A 21,468-nucleotide genomic window follows, 5' to 3' on the forward strand; every position below is an offset into this window, starting at 1 on the left:
ACACTGGGGCTCTGGAGGCCGGGGCCACAGGAAGACGAGAGCGTGCTTAACAGATCTCACCCAGGATTGTGCATGCTCTTCTTCTTTTTTCTTTTTTTTTTTTTTTACATTTTTTCTTTCTTATCTTCTCAACATCACTGCAGTTGTGCTGATGGGAAGACAAGTAAGCGTGGCAGCACAACTGCTACCACAAAACCCCACAGAGATCACACCCTTCACACCCTGCGCTCGCTCTGATCAGTCAACCCTATGAGGGAGGAAACCACTCAAACACACACGCCCTTCCTGCCTGATTTTTCGGCCTGTCCCATAAACATACACTACATATACTACATATACTCCTACTCAGTCATCTGCATGAAGAAATTTCAGCACAAGGGTCACACATCACACCACAGAAAACTGAAGACATGTTGAATTGCACGTATCTTATTATATTATTATACACGCTGTTTGTGTATAATATGTGTGTTTGTGTTTGTGTAGCAACCAATAAGTGGAGGAATAGGGAATTAGGAATCAGGAAGTGATGGTGCTGCGCTTGGAGGGTTGATTTGTTCATAGACCCTTCCTGTTTTTGTATAGGACATTACCAGCTCTCACTTCTTATTCTCATGTAGCTGGTTGGCAATAATATGAAGCCTAAGAGAGCGTGTGCGTGCAGTTGTGTGGCCGTTTGAAGCAAAAGTTGTGAAAACTGTCATGCACATGCATGGACCCTAAAAACCTAAAGAAATATGCTGCAGTTGTAATATGGAGTCAAGTGAAAAGGAAAGTATCATACATCCTCTTTCAATTTTACAGTTCACATCAGGATAAAATAAGAAAAAAGTGCCTTAAAGGTTTTAACATTTTTGTGTGCTGTTATCTGTCTTATATGTTTTTGCAGGAATTTTATTCAGTTTACTTTACTTCACTGGGGTTTGATGTTTCATTTGCATACACCTCTCGTAAGAGCCCATCACAGCAGTTTACAGGTTCAACTTTGAAAGAATCGTAGCACTTGATTGTTTTCTTTTTCAGCCATGCTGGAGTTTTGCTGGTGTTTTGCTCAGATTCATCGTAATTACAAGAGCATACAATTTTAGACTAGTGTTTGTTGTCAGACAGATAGACTCACTCACTTCTCTGGTATTGAGATGAGTTCTGGTTTATTCAGTGACTCAAAGGTTCCCAGGTCCTAGAGATGCAAAACAAGTCCAAATCATTTCTCCTCCACGCCCATCCCTTTTATATTTTTTAATTAAAAAAACAATGGTATAATGTTTGATAGCATGTTATCACCCTCTTCAAATAATGACATAAATTATATTTACAAATTGCTGGTTTTTTTAAAAACTTATTTAACAAAATAAATCAAATATTTGGTTCAGTTTTTATCTCTTTTTGAACAAAAAAAATGACTTAGTCCATGATTTTAAGAGAATGATGGCCCTGCCTGGGTGGGGGGTGGCTGTCTGCGCTGGGGGGGCATTGCTGCCTTGGTCCTCCGTCGCTGGGCGGGGGCCAAGTGCCCCTGCGGATGTGGGGACTCCGGGACCCTTGGGGTGTCCGCCGGGGTGGCCTCGGGGGGGGGGGGGGGGGGGGGCGGGTCCGGGGAGCGGGCCTCCCCTGACCGGGGGGTGCACGGGCGGGCGCGACGGCGGGGTGGCACCATTCCCAGGTATCTATGTCTTATGTTGTCAGTATGAATGGGAGGATGTTGGACCGTTTCCCCCTCCGTCTGGGGGCTCCGGCGGCGCCGGGGGCGCCCTTGGAGGTACGGTGGGGCCCTTGCCCGGCTCGGGGGGCCGGCCCCCGTCTACTGGACGGCCGGTGGGGGGACGCGGGTGTCTTATCAGGGCCGGCTTTGCTGGTCCTGCTTCCTGGCTTCGGCCTCCGCTCCCCCTCTTGCCCCCCCTACACGATTCATACGCACATAGGCGAAAGGCGGGGGGTCCGGGTCGTGGGGGGCACTGTCCCGCGGGCCTGGCACTCCCCGCCTCTATCTACCCACCTGGGGGGGGGGGGGGGGGGTCGGTGGCCCTGGGGTGCAGGTGCCTCTAGGGCTGCTCTCCCTTCTCATGTTTGGGCGTGCCAGCGTTTGCAAGGCTGTGGGCGAGCCGGGGAGTCAGGGAGGATGGTGGCGGTTAGCGGTGATGATAATAATAACTTTCCTTGTTATTTTTAGTACTTATTAGGTATTGGGTGTACTACAACTCCTGGTTGTTGACATATATCTATATATACATATATATATATATATATATATATATATATATATATATATATATATATATATATATATATATATATATATATATATATATACATATATATATATATATACATATATATATACAGGACTGTCTCAGAAAATTTGAATATTGTGATTTTCTGTAATGCAATTACAAAAACACAAATGTCATACATTCTGGATTCATTACAAATCAACTGAAATATTGCAAGCCTTTTATTATTTTAATATTGCTGATTATGGCTTACAGCTTAAAGGGATTGTGACATGAAAAACAAATTTTTCTTGATTTTTTGTGTTTTGTTGGGTGTCTTGACATCAATTACACCCAAAAAACAACGAACTTTTAACATTCAGTGTATTGTGTGCTTTCTGGGATTTTCCGCATAACTATGCAAAAACGGCGCATGTGGTTTGGTGGCGGATCGTTACGTAACGATCCGCTAAATCACCGCCCCCTCCACCCAGCTCCCTGTCTCCTCTCCTCTCCAGCGCACCATAAAGGCTGATTTATGGTTCCGCGTTACACCGACGCAGAGCCTACGGCGTAGGGTTACGCGGCGACGCGCACCATACGCTGAACCCTACGGCGTAGGCTCTGCGTCGATTTAACGCGGAACCATAAATGAGGCTTAACACGCCTCTTTCGTTCTAATCACCGGAGGAAAACTGCTAAGAAGACCCGCGGCCACTGACTGGACTTAAGATAAGGGGACAGTGCTGCTTGCATGCCTTTATTTTTATGATTGTTTGCTGTGGTTCGCCCTCCTGCTTTTCCGTGCATGCTTCGCCTGTCGCTCCGACGCCGCTGTGAGCGTATGGCTGGAGGAGGAGGAGGTTTGGAGGAGGAGCGGAGCAATGATTGACAGGAAAGGGGGGAAAGGAAGCATTTTTCACGGCGCAAAAAAACACTGTAATAAAAAGCCAGGAAAAGATTACTAGAGTGAAGTTTTTCTTGTTACACTCTTTTAGACACATTTGAGGGATGTTGCCCAAGACTTTTAATAGTGTTAAAAGCATGTTAAAAATGATGTCACAATACCTTTAAGAAAACTAAAATATCCTATCTCAAAAAATTTGAATATTCTGGGAATCTTAATCTTAAACTGTAAGCCATAATCAGCAATATTAAAATAATAAAAGGTTTGCAATATTTCAGTTGATTTGTAATAAATCCAGAATGTATGACTTTTTTTTTTAATTGCATTACAGAAAATAAAGAACTTTATCACAATATTCTAATTTTCTGAGATAGTCCTGTATGTAGGTTCATACATGTACCGGTATGTTTGTAAGGACAAATCACACAAACACTACAGTAATCACCACTAGACACACTGCACCCATCACTGTCTTCTCTTTCTATCACTGTCTTGTCCTTTCATGTTTCACATTAGTGATGGCAGTCCTCTCTGTCAGAATAGGGATTTTAAAGGTTAATAAAATATGTTGGATCAGATGTTAAAGAGGGCTGCTGAAAGACACACTCACTCTCACACATACCCACAACAACTAAAAACTTAGATCTGCTGCAGGATTAAAATGCATAAATATCTCACTGAAAAAGGTTTTACCAAATCAGGGTACAAAACATTAATATATATGCAGACAGTTCTTTTAAAAAAAGCAAAAAATCTGATATGTTCAATAAGTATTAATTAACCTTTAATGAGTAAATGTGTCAATAAATAAACATTTCATTTATCTAAAAAAAACATAACCAGAACAACCGAAAAAAAAAAACTTCTATCCTCCTGAGATGCAGAACTACACATCAGCAGGCCTTTAGTGGTGTAAAAGTATTTGTATAGTACACACTTAGACAATTGTCACCCTCTTGTGGGAAAAAGATATATTTAATTTTATGTCATTATCAATCGTGATATATAGAAATTGGTTAAATAAGTTTACAAATTCATATATTTAAACACAAATTTAATTTGGATGGACTTTTAATTATAATAACATAAACACCTTATTTTATTTTAAGGTTTTTATTCATGATATAAAATACTTTCAATAAAGATAAAGTTAAAAAAAAAACGGGAGGACAATTTACAAGAGCAAAGTTAGCTCAACAAAGACTGTATCTCAGTATTAATAATTCAAGTACTTTTCAGTCCTTACTTAAATTAAACAAAAACACTTGAACCAAATCAGATGTGATAATAATTAATTATACAGGCACTTCTTCTTTAGTGATAAAAGGAGCAAATCTTTATCTTTTCAGGGCCATAAAGATACTGACGGATACTTTATGTGAACAAAAACAACTCAGACAGTTCTACTGATGTTAAAAAGTCGGTGTGCGAGGGGGGGGAATAAGTTAAGGAGGCAAAAAACTAAAACCAACAGTGTTGTTACAAAGGATGGGGAAACTGTATAACATTAGAACCCTGCAGGAAGATTTACTGTGGCAGTGTTCATTAAACTGTCAGAAGGAAAATTCCAAACAGACAGGCAGAAAAAAGAGTGAACAAGTAATCAGTTGTGTGTTTTCTACCGAAGCCCTCCAGTGCTGCCTCAGGACCAGGGCCTAACCTGGAACCGGTTTGGTAACAACTGATAAAGCACCATTTCAGAGACAGAAAAACTGGAGCTCCGCTGGCCCTGCAACTCTGCTGAGCTGCACACCAGAGCCACAACGTTAGGAGCTAAGAGTGGATTGATCATGACCAACCACAACACTGTGAGCAGTTGTAAAGACACTAATCACGTGGATTTAATGAGGAATGAACAACAAAACAAGTGAGCTTTGGCCTGTGGAGGAGACTGTTTCCTTGCACTGTAGCGTTACTTTCTGTTTTATTTTGTAAAATGTGTTTGCCTTGTAAGGTCTGTTTAGTTTTGCCTGTATCACATTATTCATTATTTCCTTCAGTGTTTATATTCCCAGGTTTCCTTTAACAGAGCAAGACTTTCGTTTTTGTTTGAATGGTTTTTTATTTTTTTTAGAGCTCCTGCCCCAGTTTTATTTTTCCTTTTCCTCTTCCCCCTCAACCAATAATAGCCTTATTCAGAAATACTTTGCTACACCATAAAAGACACCACCACTGGTGTCATGTAATTGATTAAACTATAACTAAACTATACTTTTTGTACGTTTCATTTGTATTCAAAAAGCATGTCATTTCCAAGTTCCCAGTTGGACATTTCAACTGGAATACCTCCTAAAGTCAGAAATCTGGCTCGGAAAACCAGAGAAACCTCATATACCCCGAGTTCACAATCCAACAGGGCTGAGTTCATATAAAAAAAAACTTAGCTTGTTTTACTTTTTCAAACAGTTCTTATTTTATTGACAAGAAGTCAGACATAAATATAAGCAGTACTCGAGATGAGGGGGGATGGCATCCCCCCTGAAATAAAAACGGTAAAAATCGTCCCCCCTTTCCATCCCTTGTGTCATTTCATCGTTGAATGTGGTTTTACTGCTATTTCAACATTTAGAGTCATCACCAGAAAAATAACTTATTTGACAATTTTCACCTTTTTCAAGTAAATTTTCACTTGAAATAAGTAGGAAAAATCTGCCAATGGGACAAGATTTATCTTCTCATTACAAGCAATAAAATCTTGTTCCACATGCAGATTTTTCTATTTATTTTACGGTAAGTGAAAATCTACTTGAAACAGGTGAAAATTGTTGTTTTTTTCAGTGATGAGTCTTGTTTTAAGTGTAATGAGATTTTTTTACTAAAAAACAAAAAAAAAAGACATTTTAAAGGAGCTGTATGTAAAAGCAATAATAAAACGAATCATAAAATGACCCCGATATGTCAACAGACATTTAAAAATCATGTTCATTTCAAATACTTATGTCACTGACAACAGCACTCAAGCCAGGATATTCCAGTTTAAAAAGAGGAGTTGCAGCCCTCAACTGATGTTTATGATTTCATTTTTTGTTTTGGCCTGAAGCTCCACCCTCCACCTATCTCCCAATCACCAAGTCAGTATTGTTTCTGAAGCTCCACCCTCCACCTATCTCCCAATCACCAAGTCAGTATTATTTCTGAAGCTCCACCCTCCACCTATCTCCCAATCACCAAGTCAGTAATGTTTCGGCATCCGGGTTGCCAGCTCGGCTCTAATGATCGCAGCCATGGCAGCCTACGTTCCTGCTGCATTCTGCAGCCGACCTGGCAACCTCTGGTCGTGGGAGGAGGGGGAGGGTACACGCCGCTCAACAATATTTTGAAAGTGACTGCAGTACCAGTTTTGGAAATTTCTTACAGACGGCTCCTTTAACTAAAAATAAGACAAATATTCTAGTTAAGATTTTGAGTTTTTGCAGTGATCCATGTTACTTATCCTGTGAAGGACAGAGTCATATTGATAAGTTCAGAAAACTGTTTTTTATAGTTGTGTTTTGATGTATTTGATGTAAGCCCAGTGGATATTTAAAGCTTACAGAAGGCTGCATTTAACTGCTGCTATGTCATTCCTGCAGTATTTCTGCAGGTGTTTTGGTCACTGCTATTATTTGTAATATATTATATTATTTGTAATCAGAACAAATTATCTGTCCCCATATGATCAAATCCACCATCCCTCCTGATTTTTTTTTACAACTCGAGTACTGAGTATAAGTGTTTATGAACGTGTTTGTTTGTGCTAAATATTGCAAACAGCAGTCTTTTGAACTAATACTTCTAAAAATAGCAGCACAGTGTTTAGTCCGACATTTGGAGAGGTTCGTGGTTGCAACTTTGCGACTGGGATAAGTCAGTATCTGTAAAGATTATCAGCAGTCACAATTCAAGGGCTTATTTGTCACGGTGCACCGGTGAAGCCAGACACCTGTAGGGCTGGAGACACTAAAATCGCTGGTCCACAAGGAGAGAATCTTATCTGTCTGACCAGCTTCAGTGATTGCTCAGTAACTGTTGGCCTGGTGATGCTAGATAACGCTCAAACAGGTTGCACTTCAGACGTATCTGTAGGTCCTTGGGTACTGCATTTCTCTCCCGTTCTTATTCCCAAACTCTCCTGCGCTTTTTTTTAATTGACTTAAGTTTTCAATAACAGTGACATCCATGCAGATTATTGCTTAGAAAGCATTTTGCATTTAAACCTCAGCGTTTGCACTAAAAGCAGACAAGGTGATGCTTGATATCCAGTTTTTGAGGTGACTCTCCAAGAAAGTGCATCCTGACTACTTACTCGCAGGCTAAAGGGCAAAGAGAGGTGGGAACTGGTCCCAAAGGAGGACAGAGCTGGATTCAAGGAGGTGCATCCACACCAGGTGGTGGGACTGAGGCAGCAGCGTGCTTGGACCAGATGGGAACAAGTCACAGAAAGATCTCTTGGACTGCGATGTGGAAGGCTGAACCCTACGGCATTAGATTCCTCATCCCGTCAATATATGAACCCCTCTCCAGCCCTTCAAACCTCTTCTGTTGGGGCCAAACAGAAACAACGGCGATTTCTCGGTTTTCCAGTTTCTCTGTGTGCACATACAGGAGGACTTAACTTGGAACATTCAGAGGTGTCAAAAGTATTCACATTCATTACTCAGGTAGAAGTATAGATACTAGAGTTTAAAAATACTCCTGTAGAAGTTGAAGTATCAACTCAAGTTTTTTACTCAAGTAAAAGTATAAAAGTACTGGTTTCAAAACTACTTAAAGTATAAAAGTAAAAGTAATGTAAGGGGGAAAAAAGCCATTAAGGGCAAAAGCCATTGAAAATGAATGCATCTTAGTATAATGCAAATATGTTAAAGAACTATATATGTGTACTATTGAGCATTAACATGTGTTTCAGAAAGCAGAAGATATGATGACTAGTTGCCTATAAGTATTGTAATGGTGCAAAAAGTCAAACTTCAGAGGCATGTTATCTTTTATCCTAACCTTTATTGGAATGTACATCCAAGTTTAGTTGCAGGAATCTGAGGGAACGGATGTAAGAACAAAACTGGACAAGAACATCTGAAACAACCACAACCAAATTCACTCTATCCGGATGGAGCAATTTAACTGGATAGTTTTTTTTAAAAGGCCGAAATGAAATAGAGTAACAAGGCTGTTTTTAAAATGTAAGGAGTAAAAAGTACAGATAATTGTGTGAAAATGTAAGGAGTAAAAGTAAAAAGTCGTCTGAAAAATAATTACTCCAGTGAAGTATAGATAACCAAAATTTCTACTTAAGGAGGTAACGAAGTATTTGTACTTTGTTACTTGACACCTCTGGGAACATTAACACCACAACCATCATCAAGAAAGCACAACAGAGACGGTACTTTCTGAGAGTTCTCAGGAATAACAATCGGACTCAGAAACTTTTGGTTTCATTCTATCGTTGCTCTATAGAAAGCATCCTGATATACTGCATGTGTGTGTGGTTTGCCAGCTGCACAGTGGCTGACCAGAAATCCCTCCAAAGGGTTGTTAAAACAGCGCAAAAGATCATTGGTTGCTTACTACCCAACCTGGAAGAACTATACAGCTCTCGCTGTCTTATTGGGGCTAAAAACATTCTGAGGGATTCTTCCCAGGTCACCAGCACTTTCAATTACTGTCCTTAGGCAGATGTTTCAGGTCTCTGAAGGCTCGGACTAACAGACTTAAATACAGTTTTTAATCCAAAGGCTATAACAGTGCTTAACACGACAAAAACCTTTATCTATAAACCTCCATCTGTGTTATAGTAATGACATGCAAGGGTCTCTGCAATCTACTGTTTTTTTGTTCTGTTTCCATAAGTTGTTACGGTGTGTGTGTGAGGGTGTGTGTAACCTAAAGATCTAGCCTATTCTTTTTTTATATACTTTAATGTTTTGCACTAAATGTTTTTTTTATTCTGCACTTTAAGGGTTTGTACTGCCAATTTTCGTTGTACTGGTACAGTGACAATAACGACAATTCTATTGTACTCCCGTTGAAGTGGGATGCAGGGGCTTTGGAGGCCGGTCTCTCTGGAAAGCCCACAGCAACCTTTGCTTCATTGGAGCTTGCAAAATGGAAAGCCATCAGTAGGACTGCAGAAGCTGCAGGAAATACCTCAAGATGGCTGTGGGTCCTGAGGGGCAAGGTGTGGTCTAACGGTGCTTGGATACGGGCCAGGTGTTGATCACACCTAGTTGGGTCTCCTTGGGGACGGGTTCTGAAGTTAAAAAGACCCAAAACCCCTGATACTTTACTGATGAGGTATGTTTCAAACATAATGCTTGCCTTGTTAGTTTCAGGTTTCAGTATTTTTTTAATCACATGGTCACAAATTACATTTTGATAGTACTCAATCCTCTGGGTATGAAAGTTTAAGGGAGCTGCTCTTCATCAGGTCAAGCTGCTTGCATTTAAGACTAAGAGCCTTCAGTTTGTCTTTGTTGGCTCAGAAGCGGTGAGCGTCCAGGCTTGCCGGATCGCCGTTCGGGTATTCTCCAGAACCAGGGGCCGGATTCACAAAACATTCTTAAGAAAAAAAATCGTCTTAAGTGTCATTTTTTTCTTAAGTTCAGTCTTAAGAAGAAAAAAGAGAAGAAGTCATATTCTCCAAAAAAGTTCTAAGTATTGTCTCAACTTTCTTCTTAAGTTTCTTCTTAAGAAAAAACTTAAGAATAAATGGTATTCTTGAAATAAAAGTTCTCAAATTTGTTTTTGACTTTTTTTCTTAACTTTAAGACAACCTTCACCTGTCTTAAAATTTCTTCTGTGAAAAGGTAAGCCTCTAATATCACCTTTTTCAACACATTTTAGACAAGTTTAGACTAGTAGGTCATAGTTTGGGGATATACTTTGTAATTAATTACACAAAGAGCCTGTTAACTGTTTGTTAGCATGTTAGTTAGCGTGGTAGTTAATTATTATTAATTTTCCCCAATAGACTTTTTTTTCGCACATTAATCTCATCCACCATAACCTTGAAAAGTTCCTGCATCTCTTTTTCTCCTTCTCCATGTTTAGTGAGTGACTGACGGTTAAGACCCAAACTACCTGTATAAATGTTGTTTGTTGGCGCGTGCAATGCAATGACATATTTTAAGAAGTTCTTAAGTAGGAAAAATAAGAATAAAAATAAGAAATTCGTAAGAAATGACTGTTCATAAGAAAATATTGAAGAATTGCACTTAAGAACTTTCTAATGAACTTCTTAATTTTAGATCTTAAGACATTTCTTAAGATTGTTCTTAAGAACATATTGGTGAATCCGGCCCCAGGTTCTCAGAGAGCTTGAACAGAGTAAGAATGATTGCCACCAGGCACTTTTACACTGGACTTTGCAGAATGATATTTCAGAGCTGATGTGTATTAAAACAGAAATACCTCCTTTGACAGAAAGATGTTGAGGATTTTCTGTAGCAGCACCTGATTGAGACACCTCCTGTTCAATAATTACAGTGTGATGTTTGTCCAGAGTGTATGCCATGTGTTCATCTTCATCCAAGTCTTTATTTAAGGGATTCTAAGACCTGGTAAGGAGGTCTTTTTTTTTAACTACATCCTAAAGATAAAGGAGCCTAGTTAAAAATGAACTAGAATTTTAAGTTACATTTTAATGTTCATCGTGTTCACTGACAACAGATTTCAGTGCTTCTTAGACCAACTAAAGAGCTGGATCTGTTTTTAACGAATCAGATGTCGGTCCTGATGCTTTCTCTTGACTCTCAGGATCTTTTAATTCCATTTTCAATCATAGTAGATGAAATGCTCCACATTCTTTGCATTCCCACATGGAAATGATTTCCTTAAATTTTGGAATTACACCCTTCAATTAAAGAAAGAAAAACAACAATGGTCACTGAAATAACCTGAAACTGACAAAAGTATTGAAAAATAATTTACTTAAATTTAAATTATGAAAATGAGACAGTACTTTTCAACAGAAAAAAAAAAAAAAAAAAAACTCAAGAAAGTGGCCTACTGCTGTAAAACAGGGACGAGGGTTTTTGTTCTGGAGCTGCTGTCCTGCGTCTGGTGCAGGGTGTCTTGATTCTGTCCAGGATACTATGATATTTTAAAACTATCAGGACATTCTGGAGCTAAACGTGCTGCTCAGTTTCTGAAATCTTGATCATGAGACCTCAAACAGGATAAGGAACCCAAACACACAACTAAAAATGGCTGAGAACTAGAGACTTAACTATTTATTCTGAGTCTTCATCTAAATCCTATTGAACATCATTTTCATAAGTCAATGTCAATAAATTATTTATAATTACTTTTCAGTTTCACATGATTTCAGTGACCATTGTGGGTTTTTCTTTCTTTAATAGTGCTAACAAATGCGTATTCTATGCATCTTCTGTTAAGCGTTACAATTGTTCCAGTGTTTCGTCTCCTTTTTCCTAGCTCAAGTACTTTTTGTGACGGAAGAAAAAAACACAAATTTTGGCAAAAAATAAATATATTTCAGTTAAAAAACGGGATGTTATCTTTGTATTTCTTCAGATAAATAAAACCGCTAAAATGAACTTGATCTGGCTCAAGTGCTGCAGAAGTGTTTTTTGTTTTCAAGACACTTGAACATTTGAGTTGACCTTTATTTTGATTTTAAATTTACTCAGCAGACTTGTGTTAAATTTCTCTTCTTTAAAAAAAAAAAAAAAACCTGTGTCTATATCATCAAATTAGTCCCGTCACATTAAAATACCAGTTTCTATTTCATTTAAAGAAATTTTTTCCTTTTTGTTTTTTTTAAGACAGCATTGTGTAGCTCTTGCAGTCTCCCTTTTTCCTTTGTGGCCTTTATTGGAAATACATGAAAACAAACTGTAATAAAAGCCAAATATGATCATCATACATTATAATAATAAAAATAATAATAATAAAAAAAAGAAAATACACCATTTTTATTTTAATAGTGGCACCATGTGGACTATAATGGACTACAGGTATTATAACCTTAGAGTGTCTGGAGTACCAGGGATAAAACCACAAAATAAATAATGTGTAATACTTCAAGAGCACATGAAAAAGGACACATTACCATGAACCGAGTTCGGCATTGCACCATTACTGGTTGAGTTCTTTAAGAGGGGAGATCTTTCAGTCCGCCATCCATGCACAAGTGTGACGTCCAGCCGGGCTGCATATCCTCTGCGTTTAACTATATCCAAGTAACACAACGGGTCACAATGGTTTGGCATAAATGCATTACTATCCAGTCATAGATGAAAGTTAAACTGTGTGAATCAATAACAGAGTTGTTCCAGTAACTTGTACGACAAACAACCACTGTTTCATTAAAAATGTTAAAGTATTTGCCACATATAAGAGTAGTTTTTGGCCTCGTTCAAGCGGGCATAAAATCTCAAGTGAGTGTACAGTATAGTGCTGTTAATGTGGTTATCATCAATTAAAACAATGTTACTCTGTCCTGCAGCTTAACTGTAAAAGTGGAAACTTCCACGGTTGATACAGAAACTAATTCCAGGTGGATTTTACTGTCCTGTAGAAAACGCCAGCAGTGCTTGCTGCTTACGTGAATAGAGTCATCGTGTTTGCACGGCGCCGTCGGTCCGTTGACAAAAAAAAAAAAGAAAAAAGAAAAGTCCTGCACTTGTCCAGAGCTTATAAATTAAAATTGGCAGCACAGGTTGTTCTGGTTCTAACCGTCCAGAGGTTTTCCCAGGTAGACCATGGTGACTTCGGTGTTGCCGTAAACCGCAGACACGGCGGGGAACAGGCAGGCTTTGGGGAGTCCTCGAAACGCTATTCCCAGAAACTCAAAGCCCCTCTCGAAGGCTAAAGTCTTGTCATCCATGTCGAGAATGACTCGTATTCTTTCCCCAATCTGTGGACGAGCATCACATTGTAGGTGCGGATTACACAAATACCAACAAAAACAATTACATCGGACTGTGACTTTAGTTCCTACCTGGTATTTCGGTGCATTGTTGCACTGTGGGAAGTTCCCGCTGACCTCCCCGTTATGGAGCAGGTTATTGTCGACCAGGTTCCAGCCCCAGCTCTGGTCGTCGGTGCCCAGCAGGGCCACGTAGCCCTGGCACTGCATCGCTGCCCGCTTGGTGGCGATGCCTATCACGGCCACCGTGCCCAGAGGGCCCTCCCACCAGATCTCCCAGGCATGCCGGCCTTCTGCGAAGCCAATTTTGCCCCGTGCGCCGTCGGTACTCTGGGCGATGGGGTTGCGGTGCAGGGTGAAGCCGTTCTTCTTCACGTAAACGTTGCGGGAGCAGTCGTGGGAGCTCAAAGCGTGTTGGTAGGACTTGAGCTGCAGAGGAGGAGGAAATTAATCACTTGACATACAGCTGTTAAAGTTACAATATCTTACTACTTACAAACTTACATATGCATACTGGTCAGGTTAATAAGTACATATAAATATTACAGATATACTTTTATATGCACAGTTAAAAGGTTTGGAAATAACCTCTATCAGACATCAATTCAAACAAAAAACGTGGGATATTAAGTTAGAAAACTGCATTGTGTCCATTAAAAAAAAAAAATCACATCTGATCTGTAACTAATAAAATGCTATTCCTTAACTGCTGAACTAAAATATTCAAGATCTGAAGTGCATCAAAACATTTCATCAAAGTTGTCCTGAGACAGGAATGGGAATTGTTCAAAATTCTGGAATTAGGTCTAAGGGTGCGTTTGATCCACTTCAAATGTTGACAACTATATTTATATGATACCCCATGAGGTAATTGGGGACCTTAAAGTGTCTTTTCAAGAATAATTTGATATCACAAGACAAAGTCCCACTCTCAAACTCATGTTAAATAAAAGGGGCAGTTAAATACACAGATTATTTTGTTGCTTATAAGGCAGTGATGGACACACTAATAAGAAATATGATGACATAACCTTGTTAACCCTGCTTAGTCTAATCACAATAATGAATTCAAACTAAGTACCCGACCGAATACTTGAACTCATCTACTGTTTACATCCTGAAAAGACTTTTTGTACTCATCAAAAAGATGGTGCCTAAGAAACACTGTGTGTTGTTTCAAAATCAGAGTCACAATGTCACTCGTTTGGAGCAGATTTAACATTTAGAAATGCTGCTTTTCTGCAGCTCGGCCTCCACCAGCCGACCCTGGGCTGCAGATATAGGGGTGTAGGTGAACTTACCTTCCCCTTGTAGGAGGGCAGGTTGCACAGATATTGGTGTGTTTTGGTGAACCTACCTTCCCCTTGTAAGAGGGCAGGTTGCACAGATATTGGTGTGTTTTGGTGAACCTACCTTCCCCTTGTAGGAGGGCAGGTTGCACAGATATCGGGGTGTTTTGGTAAACTTACCTTCCCCTTGTAAGAGGGCAGGTTGCACAGATATTGGTGTGTTTTGGTGAACCTACCTTCCCCTTGTAGGAGGGCAGGTTGCACAGATATCGGGGTGTTTTGGTAAACTTACCTTCCCCTTGTAGGAGGGCAGGTTGCACAGATATTGGTGTGTGTAAACCTACCTTCCCCTTGTAGGAGGGCAGGTTGCACAGATATCGGTGTTTTGGTAAACCTACCTTCCCCTTGTAGGAGGGCAGGTTGCACAGATATTGGTGTGTTTTGGTAAACCTACCTTCCCCTTGTAGGAGGGCAGGTTGCACAGGATGTCTGAGCGCAGCGCCTCGTCGGTGAGGGTCCGGCTGCACAGGCTGCGCCACACCTCGCTGTTTTCGTCCGCCAGCATGTTGTTCCAGTGCCAGCACACCAGCGCGCACTGCATCAGGTCACACAGCTCCAGATAGGAGAAAATGTGCTCCAGGACTCGGGCCGGCAGCCTCCCGGCCACCCCGGCCGCCCCTCCGCCTCCCCCGGCCGAGGAGCTGCAGCTGGCCGCGGCTGCTGCGCCCGAGCAGGAGGAGCCTCCCCCCCCACCGGCCGCACCAGACATCCTAGCCTTGCTCCTCACCGACAACACCAGTCGACCGAGTAGTTTCACCTCGCACCGATAGATGACCTCTAAAACATCAGAAGTAGCGTCATCCTCCCCGCAGAGCTGCACACACCGTCGTATTTTAACCACAACAGTGTGGACTCGACTCTTCCCAGTTCAATGGCTGAATGGAGATGATGCGTCAAGGTCCTTAAAGAGCAAAAACAATGATGATAAAGCAGCTCGATAAGCGTACACAATCATTTGTAAAACTAACTCTCAAATTTAAATGTTACGTAATTATATACACATATATTAAAAACCAGCCGTGTGATAAATATAAACGTGAATTCAATGCAATTTATTTTATGGCCTGCCAGGACCGCATAGCACACATTATAATGAGCTCACGGAGGATAGACACGATATTGCACGGTTGCGAAATTTAACGTTACATCATTGCAGTGTTAAAGTATAGCGAGCACGTAACAAAAAAATCGGGCACCCTATTTATTTTATGACCTGATACACCGTTTTGTTGTTTTCATAATCCCGTGCAGGAATGTAATCGTAGGGAAAAAAAAGATATTTAAAACATTAAATATTACCGCTTCAACGTTTTAAGACGAACAAAAAAAACCACACAGCGATCGCTGAAAAAGCAAAGGCCACGTGACCATACACGGAAGTGACGCGGGAGCTCAAAACAGTTCAGCAAAGCATCTGGGAACAAAACACCAGCTAGCTCCAATTTCATTTAACAGCAGAGGGACCAGAGCAGAGGCATACACGGACAGGGACGGCAGATATCAGTAAGTAGTTGACTGTTATGATCAAATCATGAACACTCGGGGTTTCTCCGCGGTGTTTTTATCTCCGTCACTGGGAGCAGCTGTGCGGGGCCGCGCGGCCTGGGCTCGTCCCCGCCGCCGCGGTGCGTGCTGTGCGGGGCTGGCTGGCGGCTCCGCCGGCGGGCAGGTGATGCGCGGGTCAGCGGGGGCAGGGAGGCGGCTGCTGCAGCCGCGGGCGAGCTCGGCCAGCGGGGGACGACAAAGCCCCGCTGGCTGCACCTTCACTGTCCTGCTGCTCAAGCCTGAATTATGGTTCCGCGTTACATCGACGCAGATTCTACGGCGTATGGTACGCAGCGACGCACACGTACCGCGTACCCTACGCCGTAAGGTCTGCGTTGGTGTAACGGGGAACCTTAAATCAGCCTTTTAAAGGTTGCCATCTTTATTTTATGCGGACACCATACCTACCCTCACCTCTGGGGCAGTTTTTACTACAAGCCCTCGATGGTGTTCTGATCTTCATAAAACAAATTCACCAGCAAACCAGAGAGTAATATTATTTATTTAAAAAAATCATTAACCCAATGAATTGCCATAAGTGAGGCCCCATATGTTTATTTTTTTTATATTATAAAACATTTTGGCGTTTATCTTTTCAATATATTAATGCAACTTGACGTTTCATCCCATTTAAGCACATGTTTTGACAACAGAGGCTTAATAATAGCAGTGAAACCGAACCAGGGTTTCCTCTGACACGAGACCTGTAAAGTGATGTAATGGTGCTGTTGGCCATCGCCGCTAGAGGGCGACATTTCCCTCACGTGCAGGAAGCTGAGCTCACCTGGAGCATCATGAAGGAGGCTGCAGCCACTGGGAAATACATGTTACACTGTTGCAGAACTGTTTCTGAGGGCATGGGTTTTGGTTTTTGTATGCATTATTTAAGGCGCCCACATCTTTGTGGTAAGAAATTGGGGGAAAATCAGCTGAAGCAAATAATAAAAAAGAAGCAGTGATTTTTGTATTCATTTAGATTTTCGTTTTATGGCAGACAATTTGAAAATAAGAAATACCATGTTTTTTTATGCATAAAATTGTTAATATACACCAATTTTAGTATTTCAGGCATGCGGCATGTTCAAAAAACTAGTTGGGACAGGAAAGCTTTTGCAAACTTGCCTTTCCTTCTTACAACACCTAAAAAGGTGTTCTGGCACATTTTTCATGAAATAGTTGTTCAAACATCTACTGAGGATGGGTCAGGACAGGAGTTTTGGCAGGCCAGTCAAGTACCCTCTATTTCCTCAGCTATGTCTTTGAAATTTGTGCAGAATGTAGTTTTGAATTTTTTGTAGCAAAATTAAGGAATTTCTCCTTAGAAGATGACATCCTAAAGCTGCTGCTTTATAATCTCAGTGTACGTTTCTGCATTATTGCCGCCGTCACAGAAGTGTAAATGACCTTTAGGAGGGCACTGATCCAACCCCAAACCTCAACAGAGCCTGGACCCTGGATTAGTTCCTGATAAAGGTCTGGATGGTCCGGAATACAGATTTATCTGCTCCTGCCATATGCTTCAACTTTCTATATCTTCATCCAGAATGCCTTGAAGCCCACAGATGCAGATCTGAAGATCGATTTTTGAGTGATATTTATAATTGTAAGTCCATCTTATAGTGTTTGACAAATTATTCCCAAACTTGTTCACGTGGATATATCAGATATTGATGAATAATGATGCTAGATGCAGGGACGTTGGAGGGATAAGAGATCACAGGTATCTATTTTAAGCTTGCTCTCTCGCCTTTTACGTGCTGAAATTCCTCCAGAATGTGCAAATCCCCTCCAATCTGGATTTAAAAAAACATTGTTTTTAAAATGTCTCTCATCCCCCTTTTTTTTTTTTAAATGAACTTGTTGACAAAGTGGATATTCTGTCTTTTTCCACTTGTTTATTATACTTAAATTGATTTTTATTGAACAAATAGGATTTTGTCCAAATATCTTGTTGGACTAATTAATTTGGAGTTGGTCCAAACTGATTTCAGATTGTTTTGCAGATCTCAAATGCACACAAAGCAGTTTGACAGATTAAATTAAGTGATGAAACAAACATGATGTGTCTTGAGTACTTTGTTGAACTTGCACATTTCTCCCTTTTGGTGTTTTTTACTTTGAGAGGGTCATTTGAATTGCTCAGATCTGCATCATTTCAGTAACATCAGAGCATTCTTTCATGCAGAGCCTTATCAATGTAATATTTTTCCTTTTTTCTTCAATTGCAGCAACTTTGAACAGTCGAGAAAAATGAATCCAGTTTACAGCCCTGCACCTACGGGTGTCCCCTTTACCAACTCCAAGGGTATAGGCTATCCAGGTACCTTTTGTATGTTTTTAAAACTAAATCTCTTAATTGCACAAACATGTCCCAAATCCATTCTCAGATAAAGAATGATGATTTTCTCTTTGGTCACGACAGCTGGATTTCCTGTTGGCTATGCGGCTGCAGCCCAAGCATACACTCCCAGCTTGTATGCAGGAGGAAACCCAGCCTTCCCCAGCGGTAAGAATGAAACTACTGGAGCTTACAGCACAGATATGTGATGTTCGTACCCTGCAGATGTGGGTTTATAAACTAGACATCATCTTGTTCCAGTATAAACGGTACTAACATGAAGCTTTCTCCTCCCCCTCCAGGTTATGGACCGGGCACTCCGTTCAAAATGTCCTGCTCTCCCAACACGGGGACTGTCCCCCCCTACTCCTCCTCTCCCAATCCTTACCAGGCTGCCGTGTACCCAGTCAGGAGCAGCTACCCTCAACAGAACCCCTACGCACAGGTCAGAACTTCTCTACGGTGGAGGCTGTTGGAGTTTGTATGTGGTGTTTTTGTGTTTCTGAGTCGTAACAAGCCTCCGCCTGTGTGCGATCCAGGCGCTAATACCGTCACAGCAGCAGGGCCCCTACTACACACAGCCGCTGTATGCCGCACCGCCTCATGTTATCCATCACACGACAGTGGTCCAGCCCAACGGGATGCCTGCAGCCATGTACGCCCCGCAGATCCCCTCTGCCCGCCCCAACGGCGTTGCCATGGGGATGGTGGCCGGGACGAGCATGGCCATGACGGCTGGTGAGTGGCAGCAACATTTCACTCCGTCATTCCCAACACAAATGCACAAATTGTTAATAGGGCTGGGTATCGATTCAAATGTCAAGAATCGATTCGATTCCGATTCTTAATATTCATAATAGATTATCATGATTCGATTCGATATTGATTTGGCTTAGTGTTATTTAAAATGTTTTTTGAGCTGTTGCCTGAATTATATGACTGTAAAATAACTAGTGAAATAATAATTTCACAATAATTGTGAAATAATTTGTGAAATAACTAAGAAATAAATAACTCAAACAGGCCTTTCAATATCCATTTAAAGTGCAAAAAAGAAAGAAATTGCAACAGTTCATGCAGTAAACAAATCATTTTAGCTTATCTAATTTATTCTGTCACCACGCACACATATTGCCATGAAGCACCTGCCATTTTTCAGAAGTGTCATGACAAACTGTGTCCGACTACTGGGATTAAAGTTCAACTGGCGAAAATGATGGAAAAAAAATAAAAATCGATATTTAGACATAAGAATCGATTTTTAGGAATTAATATGAGAATCGATTTAGAATCGGAAAATCGATTTTTTTTCAACACAGGCCTTATTGTTAAGGCAAGTTTTTTTGCTCTGCTTCTCAGGAACTTTATTGACATCTCCGTCACCAGCGTCTGTTGCCCAGCACCAGGTCACGATGCCCACATACCGGGCCCCCGGCACCCCCAGCTACAGCTACGTGCCCCCGCAGTGGTGAAGAGCCCTGACGCGTGAGTACGGTGCACGGTCAAAGCTCGGCAGAGCCGCACAGTCGAGGCTCCTACTGAAGGCTTTCCTCTCCCTGCAGGTCAGACGGTGGTAGATATGCATTCACACTCTACTCCAGTGTTTTTTGCTCTTGGTGACGGCCTGCCCCGGCAGCGTCTGCAAACGATTACTCTTCTTCCAGCATAATGTGAATCTAAAACCCAACTACGTAGAAAGAGGCCCGTTTGGATAGGGAGGGGGGGATGAAGAATAGCCCCATCCCCGTTGACCCCATCCACACGACACCCCCTCCTCAGCGCCAGCACCTCCACAGCCTGCTGCATATCTCACATCAAACTGCACAGCCTTCATGCAAAATCTTTTGTGGACTGTCATGCAGGTTTTTATAGCTAAAAGCTCTGACGTGGTGAAAAGGGAGTCCTGATTTGATTTTGTTTGTTTCTTTTTTTTTTTTCTTAATTTAGGGGATACATATGGTGTTGAATGCATGTGTGTATATATAGCTATATGAAGTAATGCTAGCTCAATCTACCTGCTGTGACAGATGCAAGGTGAAGAAAAAGGCACACGTCCAAAGGAACAAATAAAAGAAAAAAGTAATAATCTGCAATGCTGATCACCAGTGACCATGACATAAATGTTGTTCATGCAAAAACAAACCTGCGTATTCAAGCTCAGACCAAACTGTATCATCTCCACTGCTTTGTGTTTAGGTAAGTGATGTTCTCATTGTTTCTTCGAGTGATGCAGCGTAATGCGTCACATCTCACCATTTTTTGTATTTTTAGGGGGGAAAAAAAACACAAGGAAAAGAAAAAAACATGGGACTTTGAGTTTGTGCCTCTGACTGAAGGCCTTTCCTCCTCTTTAACAGTTCAGTTTAAATGAGTGTTTTCATTTTGTTCCTGCCTTCCTTTTCACGCATTTTAGAAAATAAGAGTCCTTCGTTTCGGGGTGATTATCAAAACTGTCTTCACATTTTAGCCAGAAGTGTTCTTGATGGAGAAGATCATTCGCATCCATTCGTAGAAGGTGGATGAGCAGGAACAGTGTTGTGCGTGTGTATGAAAGTGTCTTTAAAATAGGAACCATTTAAAGGAAAATAAAACAAGGTGCCATAAAGTGCGACACGTTTAGAAAATTTAGACCAACATGTCACTATAGTCGGACCGTTCTCTGGTAGCTCTGATGCACTACATCGTTAAGTCACTGCTAACTGTGGATATGTTAGAACAACAAGATAACTTTAAGCTCCAATTGTGAATAGCACTACTGAATGAAGGCACTATGTCAAAAATGTTGAAAATATTTTACCTTTTGACATTGCTCGCTGTCTTACCTCAAGGCTAACCCACCAATATCACTGTTTCAGACATGCTTTTCTATGTTGCCTCAGTCACCTCAGTTAAATAATCTGTTTTGTAAATGTTATTTTTGTGATTTTGGTTCATGTTTTGTACTCTAAAGAAAGACCAAAAATAAAAACAACTATAAGAACATTCACTGAGCTGTGTGATTGGATCATTTCAAGCTGAAACCAGTAAAGACTGAATTTAATGAGAATACCACAGAAATACAGTAAACGTATCCAAATATGCTTTTTGTGTTTGTTTGTTTTTTTGTGCTTTTTTTTACAACTTTTTATTAAAAGCGGCTGGTTTTAACCTTCCTCTTTGGCTTTGGTGTACCTCCTTAAAAAATGGGAGATGCATAAAATTAAGCAGTTTAATGAAAAAGGAGATTGGATATTTGTGCTCCTTTCTTG

The 21,468-nt window shown here is 40.9% G+C and overlaps 2 protein-coding genes across 3 annotated transcripts; one reads left to right on the forward strand and one right to left on the reverse strand.

Annotated features, from left to right (window-relative positions):
• Positions 1-11,480: 11,480 nt before the first annotated feature.
• On the reverse strand, positions 11,481-15,207 carry fbxo45 (F-box protein 45). Of its 2 annotated transcripts, XM_061713179.1 has the most exons (3): positions 14,732-15,207; positions 13,061-13,417; positions 11,481-12,976 (listed from the first exon to the last, which is right to left on the reverse strand). In XM_061713179.1, exons 1-3 carry the CDS (start codon positions 15,044-15,046, stop codon positions 12,791-12,793), a joined length of 858 nt encoding a protein of 285 aa, XP_061569163.1. In that variant the 5' UTR covers positions 15,047-15,207; the 3' UTR covers positions 11,481-12,790. The 2 variants fall into 2 exon arrangements, with proteins under 2 accessions (XP_061569163.1, XP_061569162.1); XM_061713178.1 differs by having other exon boundaries at positions 11,481-13,417.
• A 479-nt stretch (positions 15,208-15,686) lies between these two features.
• Positions 15,687-21,206, forward strand: fam168b (family with sequence similarity 168 member B). Its single transcript, XM_061713667.1, has 7 exons — positions 15,687-15,840; positions 18,111-18,202; positions 18,305-18,388; positions 18,523-18,665; positions 18,760-18,958; positions 19,580-19,705; positions 19,783-21,206. Exons 2-6 carry the CDS (start codon positions 18,133-18,135, stop codon positions 19,690-19,692), a joined length of 609 nt encoding a protein of 202 aa, XP_061569651.1. The 5' UTR covers positions 15,687-15,840; positions 18,111-18,132; the 3' UTR covers positions 19,693-19,705; positions 19,783-21,206.
• The last annotated feature ends 262 nt before the right edge of the window (positions 21,207-21,468 follow it).

The sequence above is a fragment of the Cololabis saira genome, chromosome 22 (assembly GCF_033807715.1).
Source record: "Cololabis saira isolate AMF1-May2022 chromosome 22, fColSai1.1, whole genome shotgun sequence".
NCBI classification, from domain to species: Eukaryota; Metazoa; Chordata; class Actinopteri; order Beloniformes; family Belonidae; genus Cololabis; species Cololabis saira.